This window comes from Strigops habroptila, chromosome 1 (assembly GCF_004027225.2).
Source record: "Strigops habroptila isolate Jane chromosome 1, bStrHab1.2.pri, whole genome shotgun sequence".
Lineage (NCBI taxonomy): Eukaryota > Metazoa > Chordata > Aves > Psittaciformes > Psittacidae > Strigops > Strigops habroptila.
This window is the reverse complement of record NC_044277.2, coordinates 91,902,956-91,929,524: the sequence shown is the minus strand read 5'-3', so window position 1 is coordinate 91,929,524 and position 26,569 is coordinate 91,902,956. Positions and strand designations below refer to the sequence as shown.

The window sequence follows — 26,569 nt, the reverse complement described above, 5'->3', positions numbered from 1 at the left end:
AAAATGTGAAACATTCTGTAATTTCATTTGTATGTCCCCCAGTCTTAAAGCAGGGAAGAGATCAATTGAAGGTACTTAGTCTACATCAGTATCTCCATCCAAACTAAGTGGCGTTTCCAGGGAATTTAAGTAACATGTTAGCCTTGGCAAAGTAGTTTAAGACTTGTCAAAGCTTGCTTGCTTACTGACAAGAGATAGACATGAGATTTAGTGTTCCAGAAGATGTCCTGTAAGTATCCAGGTAGAAGTGCACAGGAAGTATATTTTGCTGTCTTGTGGCTGATGGGGAGCACCTAAATTACTTGTATCAAGAATCATTCTCAAGTATGTTTGAACAGCTGTTGTGCCTTTGTTACATGCCTTGGACGGGACAATGGGAGTCTCTAAAATCATAACACAGGGGAGGTCAAGCACTTCATCTGTGCCCATTGAAGACAACGATGATTTTGCTGCTGACTTTAGTAAGAACTGATAGCGCATCCTTTGAATTATGTCTGCCTGAGCCAGGATTGTCCTTGCCATGACCTATGTCATCCATAATGCATGTGTTCTATGTGCTACATAGAAACATGTATGTCAAATGCATGTGTTGAAGAAGGACAAGGGAAGGAGCTAACAAGCCCCCTGAGGAATGCCTATGGTGCTAGGAATCTGCATGATTTCTTTGTGGCTGTGTATGGGGTACTTGCGTAAAAAATGCTGCAGGTGTGAGCTCTGTGGGAGCCATAAGAACACTTACAGGCCTAAGTGGGAGTCATCCTGCACCTTCCCTTTTGCCCCTGTAGCGGTATCCAGCAGCCAGACCAGCTGTTCAACTTGGGGATGATTTGTCCTCTCATTTAAAAAGTGTAAGCAGAGCCGGAAAGTAAGGTGAAAGTTACTGAAATCAGTGGCTACTGTGCTTGCTCATGGTAAAATCTGCTTTGTCTTGACATCACTAAAAAATCTAGGTCATCATATTACTATATATCGTCATAAATAAAGGATCGTATAATGGCTCATCTCAAAGATTTCATTTCAGACTTGTGATATGCTTCTAGTCTCTTTCTACTTCTGTAACAGGAAGGAACAGAAAAGATTGGTAGTGACTTAATTTTTGTGCCATGATCTTATACCGTATAGTTACTTGGGTGTGTGTTCTCACACCTACAGTTTCTGACATAACTTTTACAATCCTTCAAACAGATCAGGAAGCTGATGGGCAAAAGAGGTGATCCTTTTTATGAAGCACAGGAGAACCACAACTTAATTGGCGTGGCCAACGTGTTTCTGGAGTGCCTTTTCTATGATGTTAAACTGCAGTATGCTGTGCCCATCATCAGCCAGCAAGGAGAGGTGAGTGGATGGTGGGCTGGGCCTGCCTGTGTGGGCACCCTCTATGCTGGGAGACTTTACACTAGTTTTCTTTTTAACAAGCAAGTGATGCTTACCGCCTTGTTTCTCAGTGAAAAAGTGTTTTACAAATTGCTGTGTGTGTTTTCTGTTTAATTGTTTACAATTGCCCAGCTGGTAGAATGACATTCCTAGTATTAACGTAGGTAACTGAGCAAAACCTGGCATATTAAGGTTCTGAAGTACAGTGTACCTTTTCTGTTGTGCATGAATTAAAAAGTTCAGAGTTCTGAACATAAATATTTTATTCCTTTCTTCTCTTTTTTGCTATGGTTACTTTTCATTTGGTGACTGAGAGTTGTCCAGTTCTGCCTCTGCACACCTCCTAGAGTTAGATATCTACCATCTTAATGTCTTATAAGTCCCTTGTGCACAGATTCTCAGTATTTGTCTTGCCTTAGGTTGCAGGACGGTTGCATGTTGAAGTAATGCGAGTTACTGGGTCTGTCCCAGAACGTGTAGTAGAAGGAGATGACTCATCGGAGAACTCCAGCGAGAGCGGGAGTCTGGAAGTCATGGATAACAATGGAGAAATTATTCACAGAGCAAAAAAGCTCTCCTGCAGGGTAAGTGAGAACACATGATGAAGTTAACAGTTTCAGGCCTTTGGAACTCTGTAGTCATTCCAATGTAAAGTACTAAGCAATGTAAGCTATTACTTGCTTAAAATTCTCTAAAGAGAAAGGAGACTTCTTGGCTGTTGGTACTTTTGGATTACATATTTGGTTTTTGTACAATTTACCACTGAAGAAGAAACAGTCATATATATGACAACATCTGTTTCGTCTCCTCAGGTGAAAATAAAAGAAGCAACCGGACTGCCACCTAATCTCTCCAACTTTGTTTTTTGTCAATACACATTTTGGGATCAGTGTGAGTCAACAGTAGCAGCACCAGTGGTAGATCCAGATGTGCCTTCACCTCAGAGCAAAGATGCTCATTTTACAGTGACCTTCTCTCACTGCAAGGTAACTGTTATTATGTAGTGTTACCAAGAAGACGATATGTTTGAGATAAGCTATTTAGAATCTGAGCCTTGTTTTGCTGAGGGAAGAAGGAGGAAGTAAAGTCATGTAACTAATGACTTTTGACTATACTTTGAAATACCATTGTATTTCACTTCATCACTTCTTCAAAATGTAGCAAAAAGAAAAAAATCTTTTAAATAGTGGTCTTTTAAATTCAGATGTCATCTCTAATGCATGGGAAAATCCATAGTTTATATAATGACATCTTATTATATACTTGTTTGGTAAGCTTGGTAACTTAAAGATCATTGGAGCTGTATTGTTTTATGGAAACTTTCAATGCATAAAACACAGTATGCAGAAACAGGAATTGCTGAGGTGATGTTTCACAACTTTCTTGACTAGATTCAAGCTCTGTGATCCAAACTGTATAGTTTTACCATGCAGGAGTCAGTTGTCAGGTATGTCCTTGCAAGCTAGGTGAGGAGATATAGAATTATTTCATTTGATTTGTTTTTTCTTATTGCCAGGACTATGTGGTGAATGTCACAGAGGAGTTTTTGGAGTTCATTTCAGAAGGAGCTCTTGCTATTGAAGTGTGGGGTCACAGATGTACTGGCAATGGCAGCTCTGTTTGGGAAGTTGATTCTCTTCATGCTAAAACTAGGACACTGAGAGACAGGTACAAATAAATTACCCATGAATGCTTCCATCAGCTTTCCAAAGGCTTTCCAATACTTGTGGTACACAAAATATACCTTGGTGAGGCAACCATTAATTTTTGTGGGGATGTCATTTTAGGTGGAATGAAGTAACTCGAAGAATAGAAATGTGGATTTCCATACAAGAATTGAATGAGATGGGAGAATATACTGCAGTTGAACTCCATCAGGCAAAAGATGTTAACACAGGGGGAATTTTCCAGCTTAGGCAGGTATGTATCTTTTCCCTGTCTTCTTATTCAGGTTTAAAATTGATTCTTCATTTTATTCTTAGTTTATCTCGGTTTCTCTCTCTCTGTTTCTGTGTCTCAATTACCTGTTCAGGGTCATTCTCGCAGAGTTCAGGTGACGGTGAAACCCGTCCAGCATTCGGGAACACTGCCTCTCATGGTAGAAGCAATTCTTTCAGTCTCTATAGGTGGTGTGACTGCCAGGTCAACCAAATTGCAGAGGGGCTTGGACAGCTACCAGGTAAGACTGTTATTTTTTCAGTTTGGTTTGGTTTTGCTGTTCTAGGCCCAGCCTAACATAATTCCAAAAGGGACTTTAGCACACTGGTACATGATATTTTGCAGTTTTACACATGTTTGAGATTCATACATGTAATGTGAGCATAAGGTGCGAAATCTGCTGCTTTTTCCTGCATATAGCTCGGTGTGTAACTGATAAAGTACCAAGTGTGCTATTTGAATATATGTAAGCAGGAGTAATAAGTATTTTCACCTTTATGTGTACAGGTGATTAATTTTAGTTGCCCTCCCTTACAAGGATGGTGAAAGCTGAGGAGGAGAAAAGCAGAAAAAAACGTAAATTAGTAGAAAAAATGTCTTATAGTCAGATCTTATTTACCTTTTCAAAAAGACTGAGTTGTTACTTGATCAGAATCAAAAAGAGCCATCACTGAATGGGAAAGGGCTAGTTCATATAGCAGGAAAAAGTCCTTAAGGAGTATAAATGACTTCAAGCTGATACTGGACAAATTCATATTGGAATTAAAGCATGGTGTTAACAGTGATGGCAAAGAACATGTGGAATGGGCCACCCAGGGAAGCAAGGTGCCTGTTGTCAGAAGTGTTGCATTCAGAACCACAAGTAATTATAACCTTAAATACAGACAAAACTGTAAAACTTGAAGATTGGTGATACATTTGCTCAGTCCTTTTTCTGGCACTGTATTCTGGAGGGGGGTATTAATTTATTCTTTTTATTAAATATACTGACTAACACTCAAATCATGGCTGAGCTGCTATAGCCTGTAATGAAAAAAATATCTGTTTCTACCTGTTAATAAGACTTTGTTTGAGTGTTGTAATTTTAACATTTTACAAATTTGTGGCAGAAGTGTTTGTATTCATGTTTTGGGGTATTTGTGTGAGTTTCTGTTGAGAGAAATGCATGTTGTTTTGTGTTTTACAACATTTATTTTCTCCTACCAGAAGGAGGAGGATGATGGTGGTGATATGGATAGTTACCAGGTATTGCTGCTGTTGCTGTCAATCCTGTGGCATGGGGCACAGCTAATGCTAATAGCCAGCAACTTTCAAATGAACAAGCATACTGGAGCAAGCAAAAGTGGCTTTGAAATACATATATGCTATTTAAGAGGCTACCTGGGCTATATAAACACTGCTATTTCAGTTTACCTTGTGACTTTATACTCTTGCAGTGTGCGCTCTTCTCTAGTACTTAGCAGTCAGCTCTCCTAACTGGCTACATGAATTCCTATGTGAATAAAAGCTTAGAAACCTTAATTTAGAATGAAAACAGTTTCCAATGACTATCGTAGGGAAAGCCATAGCCACCTGCAGCTGCAGGCATCCTTCCCAACCAAATTATACAGCATAGGATTTTTTGTTTGTTTTCTAAAGAAAACATCGTAACCTTTTAAGTTGTGCTGTTTTCTGAAATGCGTGTGGGAGACAGGGGGGAAGATGCCAGGGGGGAGAATACAGACACTTCAGTGAAGCAATTCTTTTTTATCTAAAAAACCATTGAGCCTGTTTTTTTGTGTGATAAATAAATACTAGACAGTCACAGGTTAGACTGTATAACAGAATACTTACCTAAGAGGCGGAAAAGGGCAGAAGAGGAAATGCCTAAAAAAGGAAAACACATTTCAGACTTATTTCTGATAGGCAGCCTTATGAAAATAAAACCAGTTAGGTGAGAACGCTGACATCTCTTCAGATAAGGTTTTAGGTTTTACATCAATCTCAAAAATACCAAGGTACTAACTTCTTGCGGGCTGTTTATGCGCTTCCTGACATATCACAGAGAAGAACGAACCAGATTTTCTGTGATTCCACAAAGCATGATTGCATGATGGGTTTTGTTTGCATGAGAAATCTTTTAATTGCACTGATGGCAGCTGCTAGCAATAGAATTTTGTGCAGGTTTGAGGGCATACTGACCTGTCTAATCTTCAGGAGAACTTACGATCAGCTGATGATACCTGTTTTTTCCTATTCCATATGCTATTAAAAAGGTTGATTGCCATTTCTGTGAGTAATTAGCCTATGGTGTATAATTCTATTCAGCAGTCACATTTTCTTTTCCTTCTGTTGGAATCTGAGATCTGAAAGCAAATAAATTTCCATTCGTGGGTGATGAGGTACTTAATCAGTGTGCATGTCATTCGGGGGGAAAAAAGTTTTCTGCATCATGCAAGCTGTTAAATATAAATTCTGATGAAATTATCACAAAATTCGCTGCCCTTTAATCTTAACAATGTAGCCTAATAACTTTCTTTTCTCCTTCTATTTTAGGAAGAAGATTTAAACTGTGTGCGAGAAAGGTGGTCTGATGCATTGATAAAACGCAGAGAATACTTAGATGAGCAGATTCAAAAGATCAGCAATAAACAAGGTCTGAAGCTTAAAAATCCTGTCATCCCTTATTCTCTACACCATGAAACATGTGTCTCGTATATGACAGTAGTCTCTTTCACTGCAGAAAAATCTGAGGATGATCTAGAACGAGAAGCCCGGCTGGTCGAACAGTGGGTAGGGCTGACGGAAGAGAGGAACGCCGTGTTTGTTCCAGCACCAGGCAGTGGAATTCCCGGTGCCCCTGCAAATTGGTATGTTCAGAGAAACCATTGGAGTGGTTAGTTTTCTCCACATGAACATTACACATGAGAAGGTAAAAATCTCAGGATGTTTTAGAGCTTCCCATGTTTTTCTATAATACTACAAATTATGCCCAGCAGGCAGAAGGCTGGAAGAAGGTCAGATGCTGGCTGAAATGTAAGAAAGGTTTGCTTAGTTAACATGGTGCATAAAGTAGCTTTGAGGTAGCTTTCAAAGTTTGAAAATCACTTTTGAATTTAACATAATATTTTATAATTTTACAAAAATCTGAGAAAATTATCCTGGTTTGACTCCTTTCAGAAAAAGAGTGGTTCAGAAATGAATGGTAGAACCCATGATAATTTCATTGATAAGGAATGGGGAGGGAAGAAATTCTGATTTCAAAGGATGTGTTCTCTTCTGTTTCATTTGAATTTCTAATATATTCCTCTTAATTTCATTTAAATCTGTGTTTTAACTAAGATCACTGGAAATGACATGCAAAAATGAGGAATGCAACATTGGATTTGGGAAAGTGTGGACAAGAAATACAACTCTAATCAAGTGTACACTGATGATACTGATAATACCTAATATATCTCTTCTTCATTGGATTAATGATGTAGTGATACTCTTTCTTTGCCATTTTTTCCTGTTATCCACCTGAAGTGTGCTGTGGGCATATATTTAAAGGGTATTTATTGATAAAAAGTTCTTTGAAAGGCTGTTAACCCTTATGAATGAGATGACTACAACCAGTTAACTTTATGAGAAACAGAACAGGATGTTTAAAACTGTCATACTCACAGCAACTGAAATGTGCTGTGCGGTTTGAATAGAGTTTTGGCAAAGCACTACATTCAGCTGCAAGTGTAGATAAACAAAATATTGTCTGTGCAACATAGGCATTCAGATTAGCCATCAAAATGTTGACAGCTTTAGTCATTGATTACAGTTAATGAATCTTGCATTGAGATCTGTTTGCCTAAATTAGCTTAGGTATGAATTTGCCTGCCTTGTTCCCAGCAGTTTGTTTTGTTTCAGGATTCCACCTGCAGGAATGGAAACACACATACCCGTCCTCTTCCTTGATTTGAATGGTATGTTGTAACAGCAGATTAAGAAACTTGGGAAGGGGGGAACTTAGTAAATGGAAGAATAAATCTGAAATGTCTGAAATCAAACAAGTCCTGGCGATGGCACTGCCTAATATGGCTTGTAAAATGCTTTTCAATTCTGATTCTGTATGTTGGAATAATCATGTACAACTATTTTAAAGTAAAGGTAAAAATTGGGGAACATGTGAGTGAAGTATAGCCTATACAACAGAAAATTGTGTAAGAAAGAGAGCAACTTTAGTTTAAGTCAAGCAGCAGATAAGAAAATCCGGTAAACATTTTGATGTACAAATCCACATGACATTAAAGCACTGATGGCGAATCTCCTAGTGCTTTCAGACCTCCTCCTACTGAGGTATCTGTAGAGTCTTAAACAGCTGTTTTAATGAAGAGTGTGTTAGCATTTTGTCAGAGAATCTAAATGTTCTCCCTTTGAAAGTATTTAGTTTTACATGTGAGAAGACTATTGGTATGTATTCTTAAGACACAGATACACACTGTGAGCAACAAGAGACTAGAATTTGCATGATATCTATCTAAGGACTGTTTAGGAAGCAAGTCTTTAAGTATAAACTTGGGGCATAAAGCAGAGGAGGATCCAGAAGCCTTGTCACATCCAGCACTGCAGTGAGGGCTACCAGATGTGTTTATATAGGCAACACATGAATACCTGCTTTAGAAGCTGCTTTTGGAAAATTGTTTGCACTCTTTCCTTCATCTGTGCTCACAAGGAATGTTTTTATTTGGGGTTCTTTTCATTATCAGCAGAGATTAGCAGGCAGAAGATCAAATAGGATATTTAACTAGATTGATGGATCATTGCACAACTTGTTTGTTTGGTTTTTGTTAGCTTTTAGCCTAATATAGCCAGAACTGCTATTCTTGTTTTAAATATTTCCTGAGACATCAGAAGTGATTTAACTAAGAGATGAGCTGGTTAGGTGGATAAATCAAAAGTTTTCTGGCTGAGCACACGTTAACATTATGAATACCTAGAAATAGTTTTAAATTCAGTTTAGGTTACGTGAGAATGTATTCTTGCTGAGTCTTAGCCTGGTTTTACTTCCCTTCTTTTATATGCCGAAATAGTATTCAAAGGACTGCGTAATAAGAAGATTAATCAGGATTAGATGTATTATGAAATATGGGTAGGACTTTATTACAACTTTGTATTACAATTTTGCCTCTATATATTAATATCCTTTGGTATAAAACTATGTCATTCTTTGCACATTTGTTTCATTAGCTGATGACCTCAGTGCCAATGAACAACTTATAGGTCCCCATGCATCAGGAGTTAACTCAATACTACCAAAGGAGCATGGGAGTCCATTCTTTTATCTGCCGATCATAAAACACAGTGATGATGAGGTAAATTGTTAGCAAGCCTCCTTGACAACTGCAGCTTATGTTAACAATTTCTTTTTATGTTTTATTTTCTACTTGTATTTGTTTAATCATTATTATTATCTTTTTGTCTTAGAAGTACCATCTGTATCTAGTGCTGCCTTCATTTTCTGGCCTGTTTATTTGGAATTGAAGAGAGTATGACTTGTTAGCTCTACTGCCTTAATTCAGAGGCGACAAGTCTTAGCTGCTCTTGGCAAAAGAGTAATTCAGCTGCCTGACTCAAAATCCCTTTTTCTTCTTTCCTCACCCCTTTATCATTCCTCTTGAAGGCTCTTGATTCTTCAGAGAAAGCCACTTCATTTATTATGCACACTAGGCAAAGCTTAATATTTAAATAAAACCTTTTCCTTTGTAGTACACAATTACTTTTTTAAACATAAATTTTGGAAATTGGTGGAAACGAATTGAGCTTGAACCCATCTTGGAATTTCTTACCTGATTTCTTTCACGTCCTGTGCCAACTCAGGCCATTGCTTAAGAGACCTTTCCAGAATAAATGGGACGCTGAAGTTGGGGAGGAGGGAGAGGGAAGAAAAAAGGTGCTCTGCAGGATGAGAGCATGTTTGTTCTGTATGGGCCTCTATAACCTAATCCAACACAGATGAAAGATGTAACAATGAATTTTATTAAATTTTAGTACATTTGCAATAGGATTTGTATTCCTACCTACAGTCTTGCTTCTGCATTCCTTTCTGTCTCCAGCTGTGTGAAGGCTTCCTTTTGCGGCAGGATTTGCACAGTGCAGGGATCGTGTTCATGATGGTTTTTCCCAATATCTTAATACCTTTATTATGCTGATTCTGATAAATTCCTTACTATGAAAAGGAGGTTTGACTCCACTTTGTTCAGTGATGCTTATTTTTCTCTCATGAAAGAGTTGTTCTACTTCATTTTAAATCATTGCAGATTAAATCTGTTGTTAGAGTAGCTGAATCTTTTGATTTTCCCTTTCTTTCTTTCCACTTTGTTTCTCTGAGTAGGTTTCAGCCACTGCTGCTTGGGACTCTTCTGTCCATGACTCAGTGCACCTGAATAGGGTAACGCCTCAAAACGAGAGAATTTACTTAATAGTGAAAACTACTGTGCAGCTCAGCCATCCTGCAGCAATGGAATTGGTATTACGCAAAAGGATTGCAGCCAATATTTATAACAAGCAGGTAGTAAGCTTATGTATATTTTTTTTAATCATTGATTTTTTTTTCATATCCTTAATTAATTTTCTGAATGTGTTTTCTTAGCTGCTTGCTTAATTTTGTATAGGTTTGGTCCCTCCTATTCTTATGAAAGATAGCTTTTCATAGGCTGTAGTGAAGCTGTACACTTCTGGTATATTCCTTTGAACTGTCTGGTTTTCGACCTGATGTGTTTCAGAGTGTAACAGGTGCTTTCCTTTTGTAACAAAAAAATGACGTTTACCTTTTTGTCTGTACAGCTTGCAATGTTCTTTGATTCAGAGAAGTTTGCAGTAGCTTATCTAATATAGGGTCACTGTAGCCACTCTACTCCTGAAAGCATCTTTGGGGCCTTTAAATGTTCCGTGTAAACACAACAGGTACTTTTTCTTTCTGTCTGCTACTTTCTCTGTTAATTACAAACTAGGTTTGTTTCCCACCACTACCCAGATGTATACACTTTCTACCCCCTTTAACATGGTGACTTTGGTTAGGGTGGTTTTTTCGGCCATAAGAGTGGTTGCTGCTTCCCTTGCTTTGCTGCTTTGTGGGTTTAGACAGTGAGGTGGTTGCTGAAATTATATTCCTTTCTTTCCCAGATGATTGAGACCAAGATGTATTTCAGAATTGCTTCAGATTTTACAGTGCAGTTGGGTGGGGGAGAGCGCAAACCAGCTACTAAGCGGTTGCTAAGCAGCTTTTTACATTTGGCATATTATCCTTGGTCAGTTTCGTTTCTCTAAAACACTTTATTAGATGAAAGTTAAGTAAGTTTACAGCTGGTGATGTAAGGCTAGCTGGTAGTGAAGCATGGTAAGCTTGTGATGACAACAGTGAAAACTCTGGTTACTGTTTCAGTTATGGCTAGAAAGCAGAGTTATGCTTTGCTATTGCAAAAGGAATTTTCTACCTGTTTAACAGGTGGCTGACAAAATGAGAAATGATGGCGGAACAGTTGGACTTCATGATCTTAAAGGTCGTTCCCAACCGAGCTGATTCTGTGATCTGTACATTAGGGACTTCTTACAGCTACAATTTTGGTGTTAAAAGTTACTGCACCAGGATAGAGCATCAGTGCAAAATGGGAAGAAACTGTTACTGATTGAACTTACCACTGTTGTGTACTGAGCACAGGGCTGTAAAGAGTACTTAAAGGATGATTAATGCTAAAAAGGAACTTAATAAATTATAGTCCTTTTGTGACAAAATAAGTTTTTGCATTGTGACCTTTTATTTCTTAGGATGTCATGAATAATTGCTATCAAAACAATAATTGAAAATTACTTTGTTTCTAGAGTTTTACCCAGAGCCTGAAAAGGAGGATATCCTTGAAAAACATATATTTTGCCTGTGGAGTGACATATGAAATAGTATCCAATATACCAAAGGTAAATTATACCATATTTCTCTGGCAAATTCACTGAAAGGAACAGAGTTACCTACTGCAGTGGGGTGATACTGATTGGGAAGTAAATGTCCTACTTTGCTGATATGAGGCAGCTTGCCAAAGTGTATATACTAGAGTTCAGGGGTGAGATCATGTTTATCTTTAAACAGTTGAAAACTGTGGGGATTTTGTTTTCTTTTCTACTGTGTTTAACTGTGTTCTTGTAGTAGAGCTGTTTTTGAAATCACATTAGTGTCTACAGGGAAAATACAGAGGATATTCAGAGGAATGTCCAGGTCAGTGAAAACAGAATAGCTAGGAAAATGAGTTTGCAGGAATATAAACTGCTTTATATAGGAAAATCTCATACAGATTTTAAATGTACTATAAAATTTATTTTAAAAGTAAATAAATTGGACAAATGGAAACACAAGTAGTCTTGTCACCATGTGATGGTTACTTTTGTGCTGTAGCACTTCTATTTTGAACTCTAGAGAAATCACACAGCATATCTGAGATTTGGGAAGGAAGTTGCATTTACTTGCGTAGGAAGTTTTCTTTAGTTAATCCTTAACATATGTGATTTCGGGTTATATATGCATTATTCCTAGAAGTACATTGACTACAGCAAATATGCAAAACCTCTCCTAAACACGATCTCCTCTTAGTTCAGCATCATTTACATGTGTATTGAAAAGTCCTGGATCATTGATTGTAACTAGGAATACTGATTAACGATTATAGATTTAGTTTGATTTCTAGATTGAGGTGGCCTAAAGATGTGAAGCAATACCTTAAAAACAATAGGCTTTAATTCTTCAAAAAACTAAAATAGTGTAACTTGTAATTTAGGCTACAGAAGAAATTGAGGATCGTGAGACCTTGGCGCTGATGGCTGCGAGGAGCGAGAATGAGGGCACATCCGATGGGGAAACATACATTGAAAAGTACACACGTGGTGTGCTGCAGGTGGAGAACATTCTGAGCCTCGAACGACTAAGACAGGCAAGGAAAAGGCACTTCATGCACCTTTTGAACAGGATGATGAGAATTCAAGTAGAGATGATCGATCTTTTAGAAATATTAAGTGTTTGATGAGTTTTAGTTTGGGGTTTCTTTGAGAATATTGGGTGGATAAATGTAAGACTAAGTTACTTCTGTGAAATACAGAATTCCAATACTGGTGGGTCTAGTACCTATAGCTGGCAATGGTGTAGTACTCGGAACCTGAGCACGCAAAGACCAAACAATGAATTTCTGATAGATTGTGGTGGTTGTGTGTGCAAATTAAGATTTGTAAATGCAAGCCCTTTTTGCTGTAGGTAGCCACACTGGAAAAACTTGCTATCCTGCTTGATCATTTCCCATGAGAAGACCATGGCGTTCATTTTAGTGTGTTCTTCTCTTTATGCAGGCAGTCACAGTCAAAGAGGCACTCTCCACCAAAGCGAGAAACATCCGTAGAAGCATCAGCACTCCAAATGTCCACAATGTAAGAACCCTTTGTTCTTTTTGTAAATTAGTACAAATCGGGCAAGGGGGTGCTGTTTGTGCGCTGATGTGGTGCTTGCACAGTGTAATATGGTAATGATTATTGTGACCTAGGACTAACCAACCTGTAGGAAAGTTGTGAATGGAAATTGCGAGTTGCTCGAAGCGCCTCCCCACAGCTATCTATCCTAGGAGATAACAAAGTTGACAGGGAAGTGGGAGGGTTGGTAGAAACTCTTCTTTTAAGAAGGTATTTGTTTTGGAAGTAGTTGAGGATGACAACCGCCCTGATGCAGATGTACTTTTACTTCAAAGTCCCTTTAACTTTTTTCATAGTGTAAGAGAGAGTTTCCATTTTGTGTGCATTTCCTGTGTTCTCTTATCACCCACTCATACAGCACAAACACAGCTGTCCTTATAAATAATCTTATCTGAAAAGAGATAACGGAAAAGTTGTTAGGATTAAGGGATCTCAGTGTTTCCTCAAGACCTTGTATTTTATAAAGAAAAGGTAGGCATTTTGTCATTCTGCCTGTTGGTGTTCTGTAGGTATCCTGTAGCCGACTAGATCTTTCTGCCTGTGATGAAGATGAAAAGGTATGTACATGTGACAATGAAAGGCACATATTCTCACAGACTTTTTTCCTCTGTCTTGAAACATCTATTTGAGAATTGAAAAAAAAAATAGGAAAAGCGGTATTTTTAACGGTGTGTTTAAGTATCTTCAAAATGCTGCACTAATTACATGTTGAGTTAAACCTCCTTGTCCTTCTTTGCTCTCCATCTTAGAATTGTAGAAACTCATATGTAAGGGGGAAGGTATAGCAAAACTTAATATACTGCACTGAAAAGCTAATTAGCTTTTAAACAGTGCGTTTGTGTGAGAGGGAAATTGTCTTAAGTCAATAACTTGACGTTCCTTTGGGGCTTTTGCGGGGGGCGGTGTTAGTTTTGGGGGTTCAGGGGGTTTTTTTAACCTACTTTTGAGCTTACCTAGTAATTTTTCCATGTTTGCCTCTATCAGCATACGCATATTTATGTATTCTTGTTTCTTAGGGTTGGTCTGAAAGTCACCTAGATATATCTGACTGTTGTTCCAGTTATCAAGATGTATCATGCTATGGTACTTTACCCAGGGAGTCACCTCGCAGGAGTAAAGATGGCAGTGGTGAGACTTTAAAGCATATATGTAATGACAGTGTTTGTGAGGTTTCTAATTGCTGCATTAAACTGAAAATTAAATTCTCAGTGATCTTTTCCTACTAAATGCATTATCCAGCTTCTTGCTTTAGCAGCTAAACATAATCTGGAGGTAGGGGTGAAAGGGAGAAATACATGAAGACATCCAGGAAAGGATGGGAAGTTGGGGGTGTCCAAAAATACAAGAGGAGAACAGAAGAATGAGCTAAATGTGAATCGAAACAGTAGGAGGAGGTTGGGGGGGTGAAGGGGGAAGAAAAAGGAGCTGCTGTTATTTTGCGAATTTGAAAATGAAGATGCTCTTGTCAAAGCGTGAAGGGTCCTTTTGCAGGTTCTTTACATGATTTGGGTATTTGCTGTGCTGTGTGCCTTATCTTCTTCAGGTCAAATGGTAACATGCTCTTCTTGATCAGGCAATACAAGTAGAGATATTGCTGCAATAAAGTGAGACTGAGAGTGTATTCATTGCTTCCTTGCCTGTAATTTCCTTTTTGATTGTCCTGGTCATGCAGAATTGCTGCCTTGGTTCCAGGGCAGAACTGCAGTGGGCAGTGGTCAGGAAGCAAAGAGCTGTCTGTTTCAAGGATACTTCTTACTGTTTTTATGACTGAGACGAAAAGGAGAAATAGTGGAGCCTCAGAAAGGAGGGCACAGATACCGCTGCTCTCTGCTCTCCTTCTGTTGCCAGATTTCTCAGCAGGTCATAATCTCCCCTCACTTGAGCTCTGGGTTATCTCATGCTTAGGCCAGTGGTTGAATACTAAAATACGGACATTTTTCTGTAGCAGCAACTTGCCAAATGCATGGCTTCACCTTCAGTTATTTTGAACTACGTTCCTGCCTTTAAGATATGAAGAACTGAAATACAATATTTTTGCTTTTTTACCTAGGTGTTGTAGCGGAGAATTCCCATGCTTTAATGGCCAGCCCTTTTAAAGCATTTTCTCCTCAGCCACCAAAGTTTTTCAAGCCCTTAATGCCAGTGAAAGAGGAACATAAAAGGAAGACCCCGCTTGAAAGCCGACCTCTGCTTAGTCAAGAGGTAATCTTTGAAAACCACCTGCTTTTTTAAAGGAGATTGAGTGGGTTTGTGTGCTTGGCAAATTGTTTGCAGCATGCATCTGTTGCAATAGAGTTTTGTAATTCTCTGGTAAAATTTATCAGGCTGTTCTTTATATGTAGTGGGGTTTTGGTGTTTGTTTTCTTTTACCTGAAACACTGGGGTGGTTTTTCACTTCTTGGTAAGTATTCTCCTTTACAGGGTACTTGTATTTTAAATGAATAGTAACCAGCATTTCTCCAGCAAGATGTTGGTGTGTTTTTTCATAGATAAAACACAATTCTGTGAAAGTGTTCTAGGGTGGTTATAATTCTGACCTTTGTTCCTCGCCCTAAATCTCTTTTGGGAGGGGTGCATGAGTTTCTCTACCTGTTAACTTGAATTTTGATGTATGTATGGCCAGCATGGGTGTTTCACTTTCATCGTGTCTTAATGCCTTTCTAACTTGCATGCACTTAGTGTTGTGGTTTGTGTGATGTGTTGTGTGTCTTAACCTTTGCAGAGCATGCCTTCACCTCAGGTGCATTGCGCTGGCTGTGTTGTGCCTTCAGGAAGCAATGCCAGCAGCATGCCTGTAGAAAGCAATAGCGTACGTGAGGAAAAGATTGTAAGTTTTGAACCAGTTTCTGTTATGAGGCCTGGTGGTGGGCTTAGGGCCATTTGGTGGTGGGCTTCATGCTACTGCAGCAGAAAAAAATGTGTAATGTGGATGTAATCACTTGTGATTGATGGTTACTAAGGTTTATAATGAACAGTTGCTTGCCCGGCTTGCAAATGCAATCTGTCATTGGAACTAACTCAACTGGGTTTTTTGCATTTTGTGTTTGGTTGGTTGTTTTCTAATTGTTATTTTTATTTAAACCGATAGGTGATTTGTCTTGTGAGATGGGTGGGAGAGGGGCTGCTTTAGTTCTTACAGGGCACAAACGATCAAGTAAAGGGTGGTTTAGTGAACCATGTTGTCACTCTAATATACTTTGTATGTTACCCAGATTTTGTGACTATACCCCAGAGTAAATGGAATGATCCCATTTGGTGTAAGTAACCATGCATTTAGGTGTGGGTACACTATAAGAAGCTTCTCATTGCCTGATGTCGAAGTAATATGACTAAAATAAGATTGCCGCTCTAAATTAACCTGCAGCCTGCCTTCATCATAATTCAGGCGGTGAATTGAGGTGGAGGGCTTTTATTTTAATCTTCACCTGCCAAATCCTTTTCTCATTGCTGCTTCAACAAAAGGTGTATCATCATTTCTGCTGTATGATGGACTCTGTTGTGGGGCTGTGGAACATGGCTGTAAATACTTGCTTTAATCAGAGCTTTAGATTTAAAATTCAGAACCTTCAAATCATTTCCCGTAAGTATTCTAGGCCTCTTTTACCACAAAGCGCTAGTGATGCATTCTTCATATTTAACAGTTATTTTTATTCCTTCCATATAGCCCAGCCATTAAAAAAAATCTGTTCTGGATTTCTAATCCTATTCTGTAGGTTGTTACACCAAAGTATCCTGTATATATTTGAAGCTTGGCTGCTGGTTCTGGGTAGCAGCTGTTTTCTTCTCAGTCATGTTAGTTTTCCATAAGGTAGTTGACTTACTGACTCACACTGAGTCACTGCTACAAAATAGCATTGAAGGTATTTGGAAGACAAAATCTTCTGGTGGATTGAAAAACATCCCTTGGAAAGTAAATTGTTAGAAAAATTTCCTTAGCAACTTCAGGGCAGTTTTAATCCCTTGAGTGAAAACAGGGTCCCACCCCATGCGTGCCTGGAATTAACCCAGGCGTTTGCCTGTGCTGCTTTCCAGAGATAAGCAGAAGCTTTCAGAGCTGGAAAAGGGCAATGTCCCGCACCAGGCTTTTCCAATTAGAATGCAACTAATTCACTGTCAACCTACTGCAGCCAACAGGGCCCTGGAGAGAGCTGTTGTTTCAGTTCTCAGCTGTTTGCCCCTACCCTTGCACTGGCTTCTCCCTTGTATCGACTGAACTTCTTGTTCTGTTGCATAAGAAGTCAGATCAAGGGAGCTGATCCATCCAGCTGATGGCTATGCTACCATGGAGTTATATGTCATTTGGATCTACTCCCCTGTCTGGTCATATAGCCACTTGAGTGGGTACGAGGGAGGCAGGCAGGAACTAGCAGCCACTCTTGGGAAAGAGGTTGAGATGGCTACTTCGCATAGCCCTGCCAGCTTCTGGTGTTGGGTTTACCAGATGGTGGCTTCTGGGGTATTTTATCACTTTAAGGAAGCCTTTGTAAAATGTAGGCTTCCCAGGCTACCCTATCTTTTTCAGAACTGGAGAAAGTCTATGTTTTAACTAGGCATATAAGGAGTATATAAGTAGGTATATAAGGAGTATACATTTCACATATTTGGATGAATAGCGCTCTTGGAACGAGTTCAGAGATTACACCAGGGCAGTGTCACAGCTCCACATGAAACTTCAGCTGTCAGCTCCTCTCTGTCTCATCCAAAGTGAAGTTTTCACATTATTAATCAATACTGTAAATTAGCATGCCAAGGTACAGAGCCTCATGCTCCTAATTAATCACTGGCTGATTGGTGTCACTTCAGGTGTGATGCTTACTCCCATCTTGCAGCATGTAAAAAATGCAGTAGAAGTGACTAAACAATACAGGAAGCTAATATTAACTAGATTAATATTCTGCATCTAAGTAGGCATAAGAATGATGTTTGTCCTTTTTTTCATGTTTCTCTGAGATCTGTTCTTAACTTTTCATGAATATTCAAAACACATCTGTCAAAGGAAGGAAAAAAAGGCAGTTAACAAAACGTATTTTTATTCAGTTAGCCTGAAATAGAGCATTGAACCTAAAATTTCAGACAGTACTTCCACGTGCATATTATATTGCAGCTATTTCAAAACAGCAGCATGACATGAGGGCATGTTCCATCTAATATGCAAGTACAGTGGAATATGTTTAGTGGTGGGCTTGGCAGTGTTAGGTTAACAGTTGGACTGCATGATTTTAAAGGTCTTTTCTAACCTAAAGAATGCTGTGCTGTGTTAAGGTCAGATTAAATGTTTTCATATTAGTTATGTTTGAATACTGCCTGTAATTAACACATCTAAGGGGGGTTTGGCTAATGGCAAATCTTCCTAGCAGGCGATGAAAATTAAAGCATCAGTGTGCAGCCACTAAATAAGCCTCACTGATTTTTAAATTGGTAAAATGGGAGCTAGCATCTTGACGTCACTTGAGAGGCGTAATTTGGGGATTTGAAAACCCAGATACTTTAGTTTTTAACTATGCAGTATCTTTGTTACAAAGCAGGTGTAAGGAAGCTGCTCTGTGTTCTTGCTTGCTTTGCTTCTGTCATTGCTAAATATTGATGTATAGTCTTGTCTCCTTGTTCTTGCTGGCACATTCTTACTGTTGTCACTGCTTAAGTCTGTTTTTCATTATAGCCTTTCTGTTACGTCCCAGGGAGTAGCTGCAGTTTCTTTACCATCTCTTCAAGGATTTTATCATTATTTCTACCAGTAGCCTAAGCAGTACAAGGCGGCTTCCTTCTTTTTTCCCCTGTGTTAGGAATTTGAAGAACCCAAAATTGCTTTGTTTCTGGAATTTCCCAATCGAGAAGCTCAGGAGAAGTTTTGAAAGGAAATATTTCTTGTCCCCACAAGGCACATCTGTTGTCTGTCACTAGGTGACGTCTCGTCACCTATTTGCAGCCTTCTTCACAACCCATGTTCTAGTAATAAGACTGCTTCTCTGTATCTTAGCTTTTGGATTTACAGTGATAGATAACCCTGAAATGACACACGACTGGCAATATCGAGTCACTGGCGTCTGTGTGTCTGTGGAGCCATTTCTCAGCTACAGCACCTCTTGTACAGTCTGATTCTGACCAGGAATCCTGTGTGTTCTGAGACTTTTTTCAGTCAGATGAGGAATCTCGCAGGATTCAAAGGAGGAACAAAGAACTCTGTTATGATAAAACCTTTTGGTTTCAAGTGGATGCTTAGCTGGTGTCAACTAGAAATACTTCATTAAATGCTTACTGGTTTGGGGTTCATGTAGTATCTTAACCCTCTATATTTGACAAACACAGGAGTTTGTAATACTTTAAAAATGACAAACTACAAGGTTCTGCATAGGGTAAAACTTTTGCGTAAGTAATAAGGCTGCAGGGGAACGAGTAAGCAGACGAGCAACAGGTGTACTCTGATATGCAAAAAGATGCTTTGCATAATGCTTTAGTGCTTCGAAGTATATTCATAGTCTCAATAAAGCAGATACTAATTTTGCCCTTTACTTTTAAAGAGACTACCTGTAGATTTCAGATGTAAAGAACAATGTTTTTCAATAACATGAATAATTTTCAGTAGTCTCATGTGACATTTCATAACACTGTCACTCCTCTTCAGAGAAATAAATAATTGTAAAATAAAGCCTTCGCCCAAATTCCGTATCAGAAATAACTCTGAAGCAGAGCTGTAAAAAATAGTAACTGTAAAAACTAGTAGGCAAAGGATGCCAAGCCTGTACTTGAGCAAATATTAATAACCTGAAATCTGGTTGGATTTAGAAGCATCTTTTTCAGATACTGATTGCTCTGCCAACAAAAATTTAATATTATTGAAAATCTTGAATCAAGCTGAAGAGGCCATTCTGCATGGGTGATATGACTGAATTATATCCACTCTAAGCTTGAACATGGTAGTAATGAAAATGAGACCTTGTTATAGATAAGGGCCATAACAAGTAGTGATCACTTCAAAAAATGCAGGACAAAAGAAAACTAAGATAATTTAGAATGTCTTTACAGGGTTTTGTTTGGTTGGTTGTTGGTTTGGGGTTTTTTGGTTGTTGGGGTTTTTTTTATCAAATAAAAACTTGGGGAAAAAACCCCACCTCCAGGTTAGGAGAAAGATCTTGTCTCATTGTCACATAAGCATGTTTCCTTATATATACCTACAAGAGTTTTTTAGTTAATTGCACTGCTGAATGGGGCAGGGGAACTGGTCACAGATGATTTGGAGAAGGCCAACTAAGTGCCTTTATTTTAGTCTTTATCTGTGAAACTAGCCTTCAGGAATCCCAAGTCCAGGGAGCCAAGGGAAAGCGTGGAACAAAGAAGACTTACCCTTGGCAGAGAGGTCCACCAGGTTAGGGAGCACTTAAACAGACTGCATTTTTGTTTAAGTAAACATGCCGATGGATGCTGGGGGAGCTGCTGATGCTATTTTAAGGCCACTCTCAATTGTCTTTGAATGTCATAGCAATTGGGAGAGGTACCTGGAGACTGGAGGAAAGCAACTGTCACTTCTGTCTTCAAGAAGGAGAAAGAAGAAAAATTCAGCTAACTACAGATTGGTCAACCTCACTTCTGTCTCTGGGAAAGTAATGGAGGAAATACTCCTGGAAGGCATTTCCAAACCCATGAGGGACAAGAAGGTGACTGGGAGTAGTCAGCATGGATTTATAAAGGGGAAATCATGCCTGACCAACCTCAGTTGCCTTCTACAATAAGGTGACTAGATTGGTGGGTGAGGAGAGAGCAGAGGATATTGTTTACCTTGACTTCAGTAAAGCCTTTGACACTGTCTCCTGTAACATCATCATGATGGGCTGACAAGTAAGTAGGTGGACAGTGAAGTGAATTAAAAACTGGTTGAATGACTGAGCCCAGAGGGTTGTGATCAGAGGTGCAATGTCCTGTTGGAGGCTGGTGACAAGCAGTGTACTCCAGGGCTCAGTACTGGGGCCGGTGCTGTTCAACACTTTCATTAGTGACCTGGATGGCTGGACAGAGCACACCCTCTGCACGTTTGCAGATGACACAAAACTGGGAGAAGTGGCTGATACACCAGAGGGTTGTGCTGCTATTCAGAGGGACATCAGCAAGTTGGAGAACTGAGTAGAGAGGAATCTTAGGAAGTTTAACAAGCGGAAGTGCAAAGTCTTGTATCTGGGGGGGGAATAACACCAGGCACCAGTACATGTTGGGAGCTTATGGGCTAGAGAGCAGCTTTGCCGAGAAGCACCTTGGGGTCCTCGTGGACAACAAGCTGGTCATGAGCCACCAATACACCCTTGCAGCAAAGAAGGCCAACAGTATTCTGGACATTGCCAACAGGTTGAAGGAGGTGATACTTGCTGTTTACTACCACTAGAGAGACTGTATCTGGAGTATTGTGTCTGGTTCTGGGCTCTCTAGTACATGAAAGATAGGGAATTACTGACGTGAGTCCATCAAAGGGCCACAGAGATGATTAATGGCTTGGAACATCTGATGTGAGGAGAGGCTGGGGGGAGCCAGGACTGCTCAGCCTGGAGGACACCAGGCTCAGGGGCACCTTGTCAGTGCATAAAAACACATGATAGGAGGGAATGAAGACAAGGTGGATTCTTCTCAGTGGCGCCCAGTGCCAGGACATGAGACAAGGCACAAATTAAAGCACACAAGTTCCTCTACACTTTAAATACTTTAGCAGTTTTAATTTTTCTGAAAATACTATTCTTTCTAGTAGGAATTTGGTGTAAACCATTTTTAATATGTGTGTGTCTGCATAGATATATATGTGTGTGTATATATGTTTATATATGCATATATATGTATAAATAAATGCATATATTTATATGAAAAATTAAGTACTTACAAAGGCATCCATGTGGAGTCCTACCTGCAGTATTTATATTGGGGGTGCAGCCCAGCCATGTTGCTGGGGTTTTTCTGTGCTGCACCTTGGCAGGCTGAAGTCCTCAGCTTCAGATGGACTCTGTGAAAGCCATGGCTGTGGGCTGGTCAGAGTGCATCGCTGCTTGTTATCAAAGGGAGATTCAGGGAGGTACCTCCGAATCCTGCCAGGTTGATTAGTGTCACTTATTTCCCTCCAAACATGTACATATAAGAGCACAAATACTTCCTTGAAGATTTCCTGTAGTATTTGATCCTTTTGCCTTCCTTTTCAACCATGGCGAATGTGTTCAGGTGTAATAGCTAGGGATAAGCAAAATTATTTCGTCTCACTGGTCTCAGATTAACAGAAAATCTCGTGCAGGATAGTTTTTAATAATCAGTATTGCAGTGGAGACCCTGTAAGAGCTCTTCCCTTCATATTCATGTTTATCTTGTTAGGTGGTGAGTTAGCTCCATAGAATACCTTCAGTAACCTGAATTAGTCTAAATCATGGGGGAAAAAAGTTTATAATATGTGGCTTTAAAAAAACTGAGCATGATGAAAATACATAAACATACAACTTTTTCATGTTGTGAGCTTTCCTTATGCCAAAACTTACAGCTCTATATTTTCTGAACTATTTAGAATTAATCTTTATTTTCTAAAAAGCCAGTAGCTCAGTGTGGACAGTATGTGTTCCCAGCAGCTCTTCGAGAGCTGCCTTCCATTCTGCAATTAAAGGATATTAAAGGAATACATTTCTGCCTGTTCAGAAAGGAAAAGAAATCAAGGAAGGTTAGTTTATTTTGAAAACTTTACTGTCCTACATTCCTAATCCCATGAAATTCTCTCTTCTCTTGCAGGACTCGGAGGAGGAGGACAGTGAGTTGGAGGCCATAAATAAGAAGCTGATAAGTCCACAAAGTTTTCAAAATTTCCGGCCTTATGTCCCGGAGGAGTTTGCTGACTTCAGCGTTTACAATGCTAGCCTGGAGAACAGGGAATGGTTTTCTTCTAAATCAGACTTCATGAGTTCACGTGTTCTTGAGAAAGAGGTATCCCGCAGCCCCACCACTAGCAGTATTACTAGTGGCTACTTTTCCCACAGTGCCTCTAATGCTACTCTGTCTGACATGCTTGTTCCCTGTAGTGATAGCACAGACCAGCTAGCCAGTCACACGAAGGAGCTGGACTCCAATGATCCCTCAGGATCATCTCTTGCACATGATTTAAGGTCTTCCTTGAATAAGGAATGTCGAGAGTCAGAAAAGGAGCTAGCAAGAGAAAAGTTACCTGTGTCACCACTGAAAGAAAACAGTGCCTTAACAGAACAAGTACCACTGTCCCTCAATGCCACTGACAGAGATTCTCAGCAGTTCCCCAGAGCTGGATCATTCTCAGCTTTAAGTTCCTCAGATAGCAAAAATACCTGTCGTACAATTGAATTTTCAGCGCGTGAAGCAACAGTTGAGCACATGACGGACATTCTGGAAGATCACTCCTTTACAGAGTTCATGGGTGTCGAAGATGGGAAGGACTTTGACCATTCGACAGCCCCACAGTCGGGTTCCCTTGTGTCTTCTAATGGAGTGAGCTCTTCAGAGTCACCCCGAGGCACTGGCGAGGAGCAGAGCGTGGGCCAGCTGAGCTCCACAGCAGCAGCAGCAGCGGGCGACCGGCGCACAGGTGCGATGGAGAGCCCTCTTCGTTCTGTACTGGTGAAAGAGACTGCAGAGCGTGAGACTGACCCTGATGCTTCCATAGACGATTTTATTGGGAAGGACCACATGGATGGTTCTGACGGTGAAGAAAGTGCTTCTGCAGATCAAGCCCATGCCCTGCCTAGCTGGGTGGCTGTGGGTGAGCAAGTCTGTGTTGGAAGTAATAAGATGGGCACAGTGAGATACGTTGGAACGGTGGATTTTTCAGCTGGAATCTGGGTTGGAGTTGAACTAAATGTTCAGCTGGGTAAGACTGAATATGTTCTGGGTTATCAATGCAGCTAGCATGATCTGGTTTTAATGTTCTACCATCATATGCTGTTCAGTCCTGGGAAGTACCTCCATTTCCATATAAGCTTGGTATCTGATGCACCCCATTCTAGACTTTCTTTTTAGAGGGGTGCTTGGCTTAATTTTTAACTGTCTTAAAGCCCTGTTGTTCTCACGTTATGCAGAATAACGCTTTTGCTTGTTGTGGGAGTTCCCATTAGTACCCAGCTGTTTTTATAGATCAGAAAAACAAGCAAAGCCTAAAATTGGCAGATTTGTTTTTCAAATCAACATGCATGTCCATGGGCAGTACGAACAATGGCCACTGCTTGTCAAACAGGTTTGCTTTTTGTGGCTTTCACAGATTTATGGGGTTTTCCCCCTCACCGGGGAAAGTTTTTAATTACAGAGCACAGGTTTTCTTTCACTTCAGTTTAGTGGGGTCAGAAAAAGTGAGTGCTCTGCAAGTGTTGAGAGACTCCTACAGAAATGCCTTAGATCTTTTAGAAAGATGTTTTTAGTAATTTAATAGATATTAAGCTGATACTAGAAGTTTCTCTGGCAGTGAGGTTTTAGGCCTCTCAAGGAACTGGTTTTGAGGATAGTTTATTTTGTAAAATGAACAGATATTTGACTTTTTAAACTTTGTTAGTTAGCAAAGCAGTATTTTGGGAAATCATCTTTTTGGTCACAATTCATGGCTTCCTTTCCCGGTTTTGTTCTCCCTAGTGTGTGGTATGCATCTGACTTCATCACTCAGCATTAACAATCTCAACTGTGTGACGGATAACCAAGGGTATTCATGCTTCAAGGCTGCAGTTGTACATGCTAAAACAAGTGCCAACAACTAATTCTGTGCATTTGTTTTCATTGAAGGGAAGCATGATGGAATTGTAAAAGGCAGAGAGTACTTCCACTGCAAACCACGACACGGTGTCTTTGTTCGTCCTGGGCGCCTCAGCAAAGCACCAGCTTCCGTGAGGAAATGGAGTAGCACTTCACGGTCTCAGGCATCTTCCACTTCAGAGAAACAGAGAAGTTCTGCGCTTCAAGGCTCATCACCCACTTCTAAACCAGGAGGAGAAGTCCTCTGCCATTCGGGAGATGCAGCAGCTTCTGCTTTTTCTAGGAAACAGGAGAACAGGAAATCTTGGATTAAGTAAACTGCAGTATTTTTGCACTTACTACACGCACCACTGTGTAGAAAACTTTATGGATTTTTGAAGCTATTGTACATTTTAATCTGTCCATATGGAATGTGTATTCTCTAGAGTCTTTGACTTCATTCTCTAATTTTTTATAAATAATATATATATATTATATATATATATGAATGTGTATCTATAGTTTGTCTGCCAGTGGGCAGATACGGCTGCACACTAAAATACGGTTAAAGCTGACCTGTAGATAACTGAGGTACTGGACTATTTGATACGCAACAACTTGGAAGATATATTTTAAACAACAAAAAATATTTTATTGCGGAAAAAGCAGGATGTAAATCCATATTTGGGGGCGGGGGGAAGCTACGGTTTGCTGTTCTTAATTACCAAAGAACTTGTTTTAGACTGACACATTTACTGTTTCTATCTTTCTATTGTAAATGTTTTAACTGGTAACATGGTGCCATGCTTCTTTTAGTCACCGGGCACCGTGCAGCCTTACGTTTTGTGTTTAAGCACACTGAAATATCCAACTGCTTCGTATTTTTTGTCTTCCTAGAGGCCTGCCACTGTGCTGACTTGGCGTTGGATTGAAATGACTAACAATGCCTGAGGCTATATGTCTGGCATTTCATATGTTCACATAAGCCAGCTGGGCAGTTTGACTGCAGGAACAGTATTACTGCAAGGGTGTGAGAGGACAACATTTGGGCTTTTTTTTTGGTGGGGAAGGGGGTTGATTTTTGGGTGTGTGGGGGGAAATGGGGAAACAAAGAAGCAGTAAATGGATCATGACTGCAAACTTTGCACTTGTTACTTGCTGGTTATTATCAAGCTGAAATAGAACCTGCTAAAGTAATTTTAATCTGTAAAGTTTATTTTAATATTGGGAATGATGGAGGGATTTATGTCTGGTGCTCATGAATTCCTAAGAAGGTTGTTCCACATGTAGATACTGTAGATGCCTGTACAAGCGTTGTGGCTGTTTGTAAAGTAACACGGTAAAAAAGGAGTGAAGTGAATGGCCTGCTGTATCTGTTCTTCTTTGTTTCTTAGCAAGTGAATGATTGAGATACCTGGGACCTTACTGAAAAGCTGCTGTTCTTTCTTTGATTGTTGTGTACAGTAAGCGGACTCTTGTATTTTACTATTTACTGTAAAGAACTGTAATTTATATACTGCCATACTGTATTTAATTGGTACAGACCTACTGTGTGTTAGAATACAGACTGTTTACTTGGGATTTAAAAACAAACATGGTTTGCCTGTATTTGGTACAGTTAGGTCTCGTGGTCAAATAGCACACTGTTTCTAGCTGGAGGTGCTCAGATGCAAAGTCATTTGTAAAAGTGCTGGAGAACGGTGTTACTGGAGTAGAAGACTGGATGCTGGTTATTCATTGTTTCCACGCTGACCGGGTCGTGCAGCCTACGAGGAGAATAGCAGTCCCTGTCGATACAGGTCACCTGCTGTTTTCCCCATCCTTCATAGGAGGAGGAGCGGAGCTGGGGAGCTCCTGCCAGAGAATGGTATTATATGGGTCAAGGGGAGAGAGGACAAGTTCCTGGGAGACGGACGGGACAGCCTTGTGGCTAAATATGTCAATGCCTCTGCTGAGTACAAAGCAGTTGGCAGCTGGGAGGGCAGCGTGCTGGGGGAGGAGTGAAAGGAGGGAGGGTGATGTTCAGTGTACTTGCCCTTGACATAGCTTTTGGCTCTTCAGAGGCGGGATTCTTACATGTTAATTGATTTTGGTGAAATGACTGTCT

The 26,569-nt window shown here is 39.8% G+C and overlaps 1 protein-coding gene across 4 annotated transcripts in view; it reads left to right on the top strand.

Annotated features, from left to right (window-relative positions):
- The window catches only part of KIF13A (kinesin family member 13A), a 114,066-nt gene extending 88,011 nt beyond the window's left edge, over positions 1 to 26,055 (top strand). Inside the window, exons 20-40 of one of the 4 annotated variants that reach the window (XM_030497954.1) lie at positions 1,186 to 1,335; positions 1,794 to 1,958; positions 2,187 to 2,360; positions 2,891 to 3,042; positions 3,162 to 3,294; positions 3,407 to 3,553; positions 4,519 to 4,557; positions 5,848 to 5,947; positions 6,035 to 6,161; positions 7,195 to 7,250; positions 8,515 to 8,639; positions 9,659 to 9,835; positions 11,146 to 11,238; positions 12,090 to 12,242; positions 12,652 to 12,729; positions 13,278 to 13,325; positions 13,785 to 13,896; positions 14,819 to 14,970; positions 15,491 to 15,595; positions 22,510 to 23,614; positions 24,514 to 26,055. In XM_030497954.1, coding sequence (XP_030353814.1) covers positions 1,186 to 1,335; positions 1,794 to 1,958; positions 2,187 to 2,360; positions 2,891 to 3,042; positions 3,162 to 3,294; positions 3,407 to 3,553; positions 4,519 to 4,557; positions 5,848 to 5,947; positions 6,035 to 6,161; positions 7,195 to 7,250; positions 8,515 to 8,639; positions 9,659 to 9,835; positions 11,146 to 11,238; positions 12,090 to 12,242; positions 12,652 to 12,729; positions 13,278 to 13,325; positions 13,785 to 13,896; positions 14,819 to 14,970; positions 15,491 to 15,595; positions 22,510 to 23,614; positions 24,514 to 24,800 — 3,678 coding nt within the window. In that variant the 3' untranslated portion in view covers positions 24,801 to 26,055. The remainder of the gene's footprint in view (positions 1 to 1,185; positions 1,336 to 1,793; positions 1,959 to 2,186; positions 2,361 to 2,890; positions 3,043 to 3,161; positions 3,295 to 3,406; positions 3,554 to 4,518; positions 4,558 to 5,847; positions 5,948 to 6,034; positions 6,162 to 7,194; positions 7,251 to 8,514; positions 8,640 to 9,658; positions 9,836 to 11,145; positions 11,239 to 12,089; positions 12,243 to 12,651; positions 12,730 to 13,277; positions 13,326 to 13,784; positions 13,897 to 14,818; positions 14,971 to 15,490; positions 15,596 to 22,509; positions 23,615 to 24,513) is intronic. The other 3 variants (XM_030497939.1, XM_030497930.1, XM_030497945.1) reach the window with 3 other exon arrangements.
- The last annotated feature ends 514 nt before the right edge of the window (positions 26,056 to 26,569 follow it).